At 47.9% G+C, this 12,872-nt stretch overlaps 1 protein-coding gene across 1 annotated transcript in view; it reads left to right on the plus strand.

Annotated features, from left to right (window-relative positions):
• Positions 1 to 12,872, plus strand: part of LOC103356385 (dedicator of cytokinesis protein 3-like) — a 170,787-nt gene that overhangs the window by 102,893 nt on the left and 55,022 nt on the right. The window contains exons 10-14 of the mRNA XM_008280492.1: positions 4,373 to 4,454; positions 5,739 to 5,799; positions 6,762 to 6,909; positions 8,647 to 8,735; positions 11,400 to 11,525. Of these exons, the coding sequence (XP_008278714.1) occupies positions 4,373 to 4,454; positions 5,739 to 5,799; positions 6,762 to 6,909; positions 8,647 to 8,735; positions 11,400 to 11,525 (506 nt within the window). The remainder of the gene's footprint in view (positions 1 to 4,372; positions 4,455 to 5,738; positions 5,800 to 6,761; positions 6,910 to 8,646; positions 8,736 to 11,399; positions 11,526 to 12,872) is intronic.

A 12,872-nucleotide genomic window follows, 5' to 3' on the forward strand; every position in this document is an offset into this window, starting at 1 on the left:
TGAGAGTCGACTGAAACCGGTGCAGGACGGCGGCTGTACCGGCGCCATGCAGCGAGATCAGCTGCTCGGGTCGAGGTTAAATGGAGACGGTTCGGTGGAACTAACAGACGATAACTCAGCGTTCAGCTTCTCTCTGGGAGGAGTCACGTCAGAGATTTTGATAACATCTGTAGTAAGAGCAGAGTCAGTAGAAAACACCAGAAGAACGAAGGTTTGTTTAGCCACGCAGGTGGTGCAGCGTCTTATTGGCCTTCAGTGGCTTCAGAGGTTCACTGAGAGACACGAGTTCATCAGATGGATGGAAAACGTACATGAAAGGTGGGAAAATTTGAATAAAAGATAGATTAAAAAGTCAGAAAATATTAATAAAATGACACAAAATATAAATAGATTGTCAAGAAATTGTAATAAAATGTCAGAAATATATTTTTATGTCCACAAATATTAAAAATCTAAAAATAGAAATAAAACATCAATAAAATATCAGAAAATATTGATCAACGGTCGCGATAACAGGAGGAATACAGCTCTTCTGAACAATATTATATATCTTCCCAACCTCACAGACTCGGTCTGAAAAACCGTTCTGAGGAACTCGGAGGTTCCTCCAGAGTGATGCTCTCCTCCTTCAGCTGAGTCTTCAGATGCTCAGCGAGGCAGCACGAGGCCCGTTTGGGTTCGTTTGTTGGTTTAAATCCCTCCATCCGGTGGAGGATCTGTGCATGAACAAACCATGAGTCGTTGTGTCTCTGGTCTGAAGACCTGGAGCCCCGTTGGTCTGCTCTGTGGTCGGTGTGGATCCCTGCAGGTGGATGAAGGCGGACCGAGGCCTGTCCTCCTCTCTCGGCCCGAGTGTCGGTGCTGTTTTCCTGAGCCGGGCCTCTGCTGCACATATCAGGAGGATGAACGGCAGCGGCGTGGAAGTGATTGCTTCGTATGCATTTCCATAAAAGCGCCCGGTGGTGCATGTCCGTGTGCAGCACGTGACCGAGTGCATCCATGCGTCCACATGCGTGCACGCCGCGGCCCGTGTTCCAGTCTGACTGCATCTGTTTGTGTCTCTGGGTGAATAATTCAGCTCCGGTCCTGTGTTTCCCTCTCAGGTCCGTGTGATGCGTGTTGTGTCCTATATTTGCTGCTGCTGCTGCTCACAAATAACTCCGGCGAGCGTCTGCAGCAGCAGAGCAGGAGGCTGTGGTCGTCTTCACCTCCCACCTGCCCACACATGGAGCCACACTCGGCCTCTGTTTGGCACAAATGCACTTTTATTCTCTTTTGTTGTGCGCGCTTTGTTTGGGCTGCGCTGTCTCCTGGGGATTAGAATAAACTGTTCCGTTTAGGGGGAGTGTGCTGTGGGGATTTGTCGGCCGTCGCTGCTGCTGTGTGTGAGTTGGACACAAACCTGGCAGTCGGCTTCCTGTCTGGAGACGCTGAACAACAGAATACATGCAGACATGTGATCCTGTCAGGAGAGGACCTGTGACTCCTGAAAGGTGCAGCTGTGGTGATGCTGGTGGTGAGATCGGTCTGTGAATCTGGAGCAGCGTTCGGTATCAGGTCAAATGTATAGAAAACGTATTCTGATCATGGAAAGTGGTTCTGGTCCAGTATTCCCTCCCCAGCTGCTGGAGTTTTACCGTATTTAAAGGTTATTTTTTTCAGTGCAGCTACAGTTTGTGCTGCATTTAATATAACTCAGATATTCTTCCATGAGAGCTGTGAGCACATGAAGCTCAATACAATACAGTTATGACTTGATAATCCGACCCTTAACAATCCTAAACCTGCTATCCGACAGGTTTTTAGGAGAAACCAACAGAACCCATAAAAACAGCCTTAACATAGCGACAGCCTTGGATTCTGACTCCAACATGACATTTAATGTCACCAATCAGGATAACGGCGTATTATCTGACTGAACAATCCCACAGATTGGCTACGTTCACGCTGCAGGACTTGATGCTCAATGAGGATTTCTTTGTGAGTTCCTTCACATTTCCAGTTAAATGCGACTTGTATGTGATCTGCTGTGTGAACTTCATACGACCCAAAAGTGTCCCACATGCGCAGAAGAGGACACAACGACGTCACACGCTGTGAGCGTGCTCAGTGTTTATGGAAGTAAACATAGATGGTAACGGTGGAGCGTATCTGCCACTCCCGCTAACTAAACTAGCATCAGCAGCCAAGTACTGCCTGTGTGTTCTGGACACTTCCACCCCGTCAGAGCGCTGCCCCGGGGTGGAAGTGGCCGGAACGTGCAATAAATATTAACAACCAATGAGCCTTCCAGCATCAAGCCCTCCTTGTATCTGGACCTCCGTCTTGACAATCCGACAGCCTTGCTATCCGACATAGAAGAAGGTTTTACATTTAGTGTCGGGTTATCGAGTCATGACTGTAGTTAGAAGTGAAAGTCTGGATGCGTTTGTCACCGTTGAGGCCAACAGATCATCAGCTGACTGTCAGGAGCTAAAGTGGCAGATTTCAGCAGCATCATCTGGACTAATGACACTCATTCAAACATCGTTTAAGATCCTGACAAGAGCCATGCGGACATGTTGGGCTGAAAGTTAAAGATATCTTGAACTGTAAATGTCTGGATTTACACCAAGTCAGAACATTCGTGAGTAGGTGACACGGTTCAGTCAGACCTGATGGATCACAGCTAGAGCTGGTAAAGGTTCGGCTGTTTGGTCTGCACGCTGTGATCCGAGCTGCTCTCTGCTGACAGGCTGTAAAGGCCTTCAGCTGTCGGTCAGCGTGAGACTAAACCTGGAAAACAAACTTCTACACGGCGGGATCTGATCCAGTTCAGCAAACACACAGACGGGAGATAAAACTGCAATCCTTCAGTCACCGTCCTTTATCCGTCACACAACCAAAACAGTGTGGCATCACATGGTGTTGGTTTTACAGGAAGGTTTGTGCAGCACAGGAAGCAGCGTTTAATCAATACTGTACGATAAATAATGTATGGCTGAGCAGCAGAACCACAGCTCTACTGTGACTGTGTTTCAGTCGTTGTCGGGTCTGAACCAACCGACCTGCACGTCCTGGAGAGTTTCCAGACTTCAGCAAACTGATCTCTGATATGTTTTGGTTCCAGATTCATTCAGACGATGAGCAGAGGCTTCAGGCCCTAAGAGCTGGATCACTGTTCTCTCTCCTGACCTGTAAACGTCTGGAGGTGTGATTCAGGAGGCGGGTCAGGAGGCAGGTCAGGAGGGGGATCAGGAGGCGGGTCAGGAGGCGGGTCAGGAGGCGAGTCAGGAGGCGGGTCAGGAGGCGGGTCAGGACTGTGTCCACGCTACAAACAGCTCTGATGTGTGTCTGAACCTTGTTGGGACTGAAGGTGTCTCAGTTTGTTAATAAGACACCAGAATGAGGATTCAGTCGGAGCCTTGATGCTGAACTCTAGATCCTGGTCTGGTGGCTTTTATCGTCCTGGAGGCCGAGCGCTGACCTTCTGTCCTGCCGGCTGTCTGGAGAACTTGAGGTCTGGGCTGGTAGCAGCCGCTACATTGCAGATCCCTGAAGCCAGAAAGAGGCTGAGAGTCGCCGGTTTCCTCAGAGTTTCCTCACCGCCGGGACCTCGGAGGGAGGAGGGAGGAGGGAGGAGGGAGGAGGAAGGAGGAAGGAGGCGTGAGCAGACAGCTGAAGGTGTTTCGTCTCTTTCAGAAATCCCCCCCGAGGAGGCCGAGGGCCGCCGGGCTGAATTGCGAGCGGTTAAAGCAGAATTTCTCAACCTCTGAGTCGAGCCGAGCAGCAAGTCTGATAGGATGATGTCTGGGTGGCATGAAGTGAATTATTGGTTTTACTTTTTGTCTTTATTCAGAGCAGTAGAGAGACAGACAGGAAAGAGGAGAAGAATGAGGAGAGACCTGTAGCAGAGGGTGGTGAGCGGGACTCGAACCCACGACCATCCTGTTCATGAGCCGGCGCTCAGCTCGCCCTGACACCATGGGATTTTAATCAAACATATGAACTTCATTCTCTAATTTATGGAGTTTAAAGTAGTACTTCTGGGACATCGACGCTCCAGACCAGGGTCAGTAGGTTTTGGGGTCCAGAGAGTCAAAAACAAGCAGTAAAACTTTAAAATCAATTCCAACTGGTGACCAGTGAAGGCAGGAAGGAACCGGAGGGATGTGGTGACTGGACGGAGCTGAGACCATGAATGTCTTTGTTCCTGGTACCAGAGCCGAGTGCATCAGTGTGGTACATCAGAGACCAGCAGAGACACGAACCCACTCCGATGTCAGACACAGCGCTGGTGTCGCCTGTGGAGCTCCGTGTGCTGGTTCTGGTGCCAGTTCTGGTTGGTGACGCTTGGTCCTCACACCGCTGCTCTTCTGATTGTGTTTTTCAGCGAGAAGTTCATGGTGAGACTGAACAAGAACGGAGGACCAAAGAACCCGGAGAAGGTGGACCGGCTGTGTGCGCTCTTCACGGTAAGGGAGCTGTGAGGGAAAAGTGAGGATGCATTGCCCCCTGTTGCTCTGCAGCAGAACCAGCCTGCAGCAGCAGGACCCAGCTCTCCTCCGTCCTGCTCTGCTTGGAAGCTTTGTGGGCGACAGCTTGCACAGTTTGTTTAAGCAGCAGCAGCAGCTCGAGGGCTTCAGGAACGATCAAAGCTCGGTTTAAGTCGGCGTTGTTTATTCACCTAAAGCTGCTGAGCACAAAGATGAGGACGCAGACACCATGCAAACATGCAGCAAAGCCCGTTAAAGGGAAGGATGGACCCAAGCATTCTGGTTCAGGTCCAGCTGCTGGGAGCTAACGAACGTCACCATGGAACCAGTTGACCACTGACGGTTCTGTTTCCCGACTGTCAGAAAGCCCGCAGCGGTTCATACGGGCATGTTTTCTGTTAAAAATGTTTTTTACACATTTATCAGAGTGAAAAGAGAAAGAATCACGAGACCGTCGGCTTACAACTGAAAAAAAAAGAGCAAATCTCACAGTTTAAAGTCAGTTTGTTCAATTTTATTTCCTTTTTAACCTTTTCAAAAATATAACATTTGCACAAAATCCTTGAAAAATAGATTTAAAAGTTCTACTCAGCTCATCTGACCCTGTAGAACCACAACCATCCTCCTCCTGAGAGGAAAATCCAGCCCACTGGATCAATGAATGAATGCAGCATGGATCAGAACCAGAGGACAGAGGAGCCAGTTGGTGGAAGATGGGAGCAAAAAATACTACAAACTATTTGGACTTTAGAGGGTTAACTGTGCAAATGAAATCCAGCTCAAAGTTCTTGTCTTGTTTCGTCAACGTAGTCGAAGGTTTTTATCGTTCCTGAAGTCAGGAAACAGTCCGACAAGCTTTATTCTCCATTTTTATGGTGCGTTCCAGACGTCAGCATTAATATTCTGCTTACTTACATTAAGACAGTGATTCTATTTTTAAGTCTCGTGAAATGTCATGTTAAATATGCAAATGAGGTGAAATCTCATTAACTGTGCATCGATGTGCAGAAATGTCCCGGAGACAAGCTGTTGTCACATAAACGCTGCAGTGTGTGTTCTAAAGGGAACACAAAATCTCACAACTGAAGGAACATGCTTCTCCTGTCGGGTTTCTAAAAAATGTTTAGAAAGTCCAGCAGGGAGACGTTAGAGGAGGTACAGAAGGTCTGAACGTGAGTCTGGATGCAGATGGTCTCCTTTTCTGCCTCCTCTTGGTTAACAGAGTTGGGAGTCACTGGGTGTCTTTTCTCCTCCACTCTGCAGGACCTGAGCAACAAGGACATGAAGAGGGATCTCTACATCGTCTCACAGGTGATCCGGACAGGTGAGCTACTCAGACATGAGACGGCCTGGAGGAGAAGTTTATCATGTTTAGCTTTTCTGGAGCAGGGATCTCCAGCTCCGGTCCTCCTGAGCTACTGTCCTGCAGGATTTAGACGCTACTGCAACACACCTGACTCACATGAATGGATCATTAGCCGACTTGTGTAGAACTTGACAACAAGGAGATCCATTAATGTGAGGCAGGTGTGCTGCAGTAACGTCTAAAACCTGCAGGACAGTAGCTCAGGAAGACCACAGCTGGAGATCCCTGGTCTACAGGATGTCAGAGAGGTCATTTTTAAACATTTCGTCTTTAAAAAAAGAAAGAACAACATTAATTATTACGGTGGCCGATGGGGACAAACGATGTGCATAAACACAAACGAGCTGCAGAAAGAAAACGCTGCACATCCAGTCACACAGCGTCAGTGCCCCGGGCCTCTGGGGTCTTCAGCTTCTCAGTCACTGAGGTTGTATGGTGCTGAAGTGGTGTTTTACTGAAGAAGACAAGAGAATACAAACCTCACACAGCTTTACCATCAACTACCGTTACCTGTCTCGCTCACTGTTGTCTGTCTCTCAGGTGAACAGCTCACTGCTGCCCCTAGAGGCCTGAATATGCAGTGTTTCCTTTTGCAGCATGTTTCTGTTTATGCAAGGCTTTCATGTATTTGCAGCTCGTTTGTGTATATGCACGTAGTTTGTGTACATGCATGTAGTTTGTGTACATGCATGTAGTTTGTGTACATGCACGTAGTTTGTGTACATGCATGTAGTTTGTGTACATGCACATCGTTCCCGTCAGCCTCCGTAAGTCCAAACCCAACCGTCCCTCTGGACAACATTTATATATGCAGGAGGTTTTAAATGTGCTCAGTTCAGAATCAGCGTTCTGTTTGCATGTCTCTGCTTGAATGGAGAGGAACCTTGTCTCCTTTAACATGGACCTTCTGGACGCTGCAGGTCGCATGCTGCTGAACGACAGCAAGAAAGGTCCTCCACACGTCCAGTACCGCCGGCCGTACGGCTGCGCTGTCCTGGCCATGAGCGACGTGCTGCAGACCATCTCCGAGCTCAAAGAGGAGAAAGACTTCGTCCTCAAAGTCTACACGTAGGTCACACCGACACGAACCCGGACAGAACCAGACGCTAAACTGTGACAGGAGCTCAAGCAGGAGGTTAAAGTCAGAGCTGCACTAGATCAGAGTGTGAGGGTCGGTTCTCCAGTTTACAGCGTTACGGTGGCTTTAAAGGCTAAAACATGTTAGAGTTCCAGACTTTGAGCCCTCCAGGGCTCCACTGAAGTTACCTGGAGATGTTCTGAGTGTTCCACAGAACTCTGAGCGCCTCCAGCAGCATCAGTCTCAATCCATTCAACATCAACAGCTCAACCTGGAATTAGCAGCATCTTAAACCGTCGTAACCTGGTTTTTGTGTGTTTAAGATGGTTTTATGGTGATTTTGTGGCGATTTAACATCTGTTGAGGATTTTGCAGCATTCTGTGGTCATTTTAATTGTTTTTTTTTTGGTGGTAATTCACCATCTTTGTGGTTATTAGCACCTTTTTTTTTGGTGATTTTGTGTCTTTTTGTGATGATTATTTGGTGTTTCGCGTCTTTCTGTGTCAATTCGTCTGACTCTGAGTACACTCAGTAATAAGTTGGCCGTCTTCCTCGGGTCGGACCAGTTCAGAGCGGAGGTCTGCGGTCGGCTCCAGAAGTAATGGATTACTCCTGACAGGCTGTAGATGCGGAGCTTCTCTCCTGTTGAAGGTCACACTGGAGAAAGTCTGAGACCATATGAACCAAAGCAGCTCTACCTTGTAGCTCATAAAGATGTGCAGAAACACAGTGAGGAGTCCTTCAGATCAGATTGTCCATCGCTGAGTCCGTCAGAGGGGGACAGAAGATAAGCAGGGAAACCAGGCAGCGTTTCTCATCCTCAACCTTTTCTCGTCTCTCTTCCTCTGCAGTCTTTACCTCATGTAACATCTCAGCCTCCTTTCTTCTGTCTCTCCCTGACATGATTATGTAAAGCAGTGAGAGTTCCCTTGAGCCTCCGACAGCCACTTCGGTCGATCTGCAGTCTCAGAACGCCACCAGCGCTCTGCCATCCCTCCACACACAGTCGATGGCCGACGAGAGGGAATCCCCTCTCGGCTAAAACTTCTGAAGACTTGCCTGCAGCAGCCTCGCAGCTCGCAGCCTGACGTAACTCGGTGCCGCCTCGGCTGAACTCGTCGGGCCGGTTTCTCCTCCGCACACGTCCGGCCTTGTGCTCCTCGGGCTTCGCGTTAATGTGACAGAAAACATTGACACGTTTGGCTGGATGGGGACGTTTTGTGTTGCATCGAATCAGAGCGAGTTCTCCTGACTGATGCTCCGTGTTCTGTCTGCAGGTTATAAAGGAGAAACATCCTTCTGAATCAGGAAGGTCCCAGTGTTTGAAAGCTTGCAGTTGAATTAAAGAGAAGGTTAGACTCAATTTAAAGGCTTGCAATAGGTTCTGAGAGGCTTCAGAATCTGTAAATCTCTGCAAACACTGTTTCCTGTTTGAGTTTTTTTTTTTTATCCTCAGCAGTGAAAAGTGTCCGTCTCAGGTTGCTGAAGCACAAGCTGATGTATTTACTGACTTGTTTTGTCTGAGCAGCAGACTAAAAGCCAAAAAAAATGCTGATTTACTGCGATGTGAGGCCGTCACAGTTTAGCGTCTTTGCATTTCCTCGACATGAAGGAGTTCTCTGTGAGACGTGCTGCTTCTGCAAGTCTACTGTTTAGCCTCTGAGAGCAGGAGTTAGAACATCTATCTGCTGTGTGAGACGTTTGTTTTGTTGCTGCTGCTCTCCAGGTGTAACAACGAGAACGAATGGTACCAGATCCACGAGAACATCATCCGCAAGTCCAGCACCAAATACACGGCGCCCAGCACCAACTACGGTAAGACGAGGGTGTTTGCTCTGAGAAGCAGCACGACAAGGAGATTTATTCATTCATGTGTGCAGGTCCAATGAATTAATGAAGACAAATGGTTTTCCTTCAGTGTGTCGCTGCTTTCTGTGCATGTTGAAAGTCCACAAACATTCCAGTACGTCAGGTGTTTCTGAGCATAAAAGCAGGTAAACAAACTCTAGCGGACCCCAAAACGCAAAATACAGGCTCCTAAAGTCATTCGTTTGTAGCAACAGAACAGAAATTCTCCACTTCAGCCTCTTTTTTGTAGCTGACCTCATTCGGATGTGCGTATAAGTCCAGATTAGTTCCTCCAGATGCTGCCAGATGTGTGTAATCCTGCTGTAAGATTACCTCAGAGGCACACCACAACATCACTCGGCATCGCGTGTCTCTGTTTACCGTATTGAGCTTCTGTAGGAACTCCTGATCCTGCACCATTCCTAACAGCCAGCAGGGGGCGACTCCGCTGAGCCTGATCGCATCAAAGCCTACGAGAAAATTAATCGCTCCACTAGTTGCTTCGGTTAACATTTTCCTGATTCAAGTCTCCTTCAGTACGGTGTTGTGATCCTTCAGAGGAGATTAGATGATAGGGCAGGAGATGTTGGGCGGCGTGAGCAGCATCCTCCAGCTCCGGTACATCCACCACCAGTTCACTGGGTCTGGTGTCAAGAAGCCACATGATGATGGAGTCTGTAGTAAAGGTACATGAAACAGAAGTCAGAGGACTTCAGCAGTGCTAAGGAGTCCTTCTTTCACTGAGGAGTCACAGTCCAGCGAGTTTGAGAACAAACTCAGAACAGACGTCAGACAGCTCCAAAACAAACTCATCAGCAGGACCCGTCCGACTCATCGTGTCGCATCAGCTGGAGAATCCTGTTAATTGGTGTCGCCGTTGGGGAACGTCGCCTCCTGACGAGCGTTCGGGTCACGTTTCATGAGAGGTTTCTGGCTATCGGTTCTGCCCACCAGGGATCTGCTGCCATGTTTGTGTTCAGGTGTCGGGATGAATGTGGAGCGACGTGATTTGGTGGATTTCAACACGTATTTACATGGTTCGGTGTGACGATGAACACGCTAGCGAGCTGTGCAGAGCAGCTGTGGCGGCTGCGCTACGTCATGTGTCCCATGTGTTGCGAGGACACGTGTGAACTTCATCACTTCCAAAGTCTACGAGGGTCCACACAGAGCGCTTCCACTGGTGACTGTGCATGTTTCAGGAAAACAAACTTTAGTTTTGATACAGATGAGGAGCAACATGCTGCTGCTAGCTTAGCAACCCAGGCTCCACAACACGACACTCCAGAAGCTGTTAGGTTTAGAGGGAACCTCTAATGTGGGCGGCTGTATCTCAGCTGGTAGAGTGGTTGTCCTCCAATCACAAGGTTGGTGGTTCGATCCCCTCCACAGTCTAAGTGTCCTCGGACAAGACACTGAACCAGAAGTTGCTCCTGATGGCAGGCAGCAGCTTGCATGACAAACACATTGTAGAGCGCTTTGAGTAGCTCTAAGGTAGAAAGGTGCTGTGTAAGAGCAGACCACTGACCATCATTTGGTTTCTACAGAAGTGTATGTTCTGGCCTGTGGCGCTGAGGGAACGGCGTCCAGGTCGCGGCGTTGACCTTTAGCGAGCGGACTGGAGCGTTTCCACGTCTGCTGCTGTTTACTTTCAGCTTTCAGTTGCTTTCTGGTCGCATCTTGTTTCCACGGAGTTTCGCTCAACGTCCGTAAATCTGTAGATATACAGGCAGCGTCCCCTGGTGGTCGGTGTGAGGAAATGCATTTAATTACTGAGAGGGAGAGACGCTGATCGGTTTTGTTAAATCTGTGCGTGAAGCATTCCTGACGCTGAAACAGGATCGATGGAGCAGAAGTCAAACCATTTTGTTGTCATGTAGGTCTTTGCGTACGAGATATTTGACTTGACGTGTAAACGTGAATGCGTCGGTTGAGAAAGCGTTGCAAGTCAGTGGACAGGAAGAATCGTCAAATGATGTATTACAATCATATATATTTGCAAAAGTGAGGCTGTTTCCTGCCCCATGTGGAGCCAGTCTAGTGAAACTTTGTTCCAGGAGCTATGAACCTCTACAGTATGTGTTAAACAAGCTGCACCAGTTTATTTTGCAGTTACGCTCAGTGATCCGCCGCAAAGTTCAAACATTTTCACCGTACTCGAGGCAAATTCCAGCCCTGAAGGAAAGGAGGAGTTTTGGCAGAGATCACGATGAGGCACCAGAACTACGTGGTTTGGTTCAGGAAGATATCACTTTGAGAAGCTCGGTTAAGTTTAGACACCAATGTCACTGGAAAAAATGTTCTCTAGGTTACCATGGTGACAAGTACCTCCCCCTCTAACGCCTGATTGGTCGGCTGAAGAGGAGCGCCAGGGACGCAGTGGACAAAATGTATGTGTAATATGTTAAAACACAATTATAATCTGACAGAAAATCCTCATGAAGGGATCCAAAGTAGGGTTGTGTTGCATCGGAGCGTAAACGTGAGGAGATGGGCTGAACGTAGACGACACACGGGAGGTCCAGACAGCAGACTGGTAGCTCAGAGTCCAGAACTCCAGAAGGAAACTTCAAGCTTCTGCTCAGAGTTCGGTCTGACCTTCTGCCTCCTTGTTTCCCCTCCAACCCGCAGGTCTGATCATCTCTCTGCAGCTGCTGCGAGGCGACATGGAGCAGGTCCGCCGGGAGAACCCTCTGATCTTCAGCAGGGGCGTGGCCATCACACGCAAACTGGGATTCCCGGACGTCATCATGCCCGGTGAGACCGACCCGACAGTTTTTATTTCTAGTGCAGACACAGAACACGTGGAGACAAAGCAGCACAATGCGTTAAAACAAAAAAAAGAAACCGCCGCAATAATGCACCTACAAAACTAACGAAGACCAGCAGCTGTATGCAGCTCCAGTACCAAACAATAACCAACACGATTGTAGCTGAATGAAAAATGAACAGAAAAAAATGTCACTTAAACAACAACAGCACCGTTTAAATGACAGATTATCACCTGAAGAATAACAGAAAAATCCTGTGAATATGTACTAGAATTAGAAAAGAATCTTTAATTTAACATGATAAAAAATTCCTACTAAAGTTCCCACAAAGTGCTCGTTAAAAACTTTTAAAAAAAGAAAAGAACTTACAGTTAAAAATGTTTTAAATTTAAATTTTTTTTACAGTGTAGGTGATTGTAGCGATCCTATTTTTCAGTAAAAGGGCAAAAGTCGTTTTTCCTCCTGAGCAACAATAAATGCTGGTACTGATGGGAAGGGCAGCGCTGGGCGGTTCTCCTGGAGCCACAGTTTTATAACAGCTTTTTTATTTTCAGCCATTAAAATCCTCAAACGATGTGGGTCGCTCCCACCGAGGCCCTGGGGGACATTTCCAAGGTACAAACACAGGAGAATTCAGATCTCAGGTCCAGAATCTCTGAAACTAAACCCCCCCACGTCTTTCCAGAGAGACCGGACAGATGGACCGAATCAAAAACACGCTCAAGGTTTGCACAGAAACGCATCCAAACGGCCTCCAGCTGGGCTGCTGAGAGCCGCCTGATTCAGGTTTCTGCTCGGAGGTAACAAAGAAAGAACCCTCCCCAAAGTGAGGACTCAGTGGTTTCATTTATAAAACACATTTCACTACAAGTCAGTGATCTTTATGTTAAACGCAAACGATGGAGCTATAAATTTAAACATGAGTAAATAAAGTGATGCAGACTCTGAATAAGGTAAAACTCTTGAATCACGAAAGCATAAACCACAAAGTTCAGAGTCCACCTGAGGCACAATGCAGCGTGCTTTGTACCCGATGGCAGGATTTGATATTTCATGATGTTCAGAGGTCACCTTCTGCAACGCGTCCACTGGCACAGTCATGTCACATGTTCTGCAGTGAAACAAATAAAAAATCTCCATAATTATTAAACTTGATATGAGAAGAAGATGTTGAGACGTTGTTGAACAGATCAGCTGGAACCACGAATTCACCTGCAGCTGATAAACGCTGTGACACCTGAACGAGAGCCCAAGTTAGATCCTGGTGACTCTGTCCCCATCGTGACGAAGATCCAGCTCCACACATCAGTTACCATGGAGACCTTGCTCCACA

Source organism: Stegastes partitus, unplaced genomic scaffold (genome assembly GCF_000690725.1).
Source record: "Stegastes partitus isolate 25-593 unplaced genomic scaffold, Stegastes_partitus-1.0.2 Scaffold196, whole genome shotgun sequence".
NCBI classification, from domain to species: Eukaryota; Metazoa; Chordata; class Actinopteri; family Pomacentridae; genus Stegastes; species Stegastes partitus.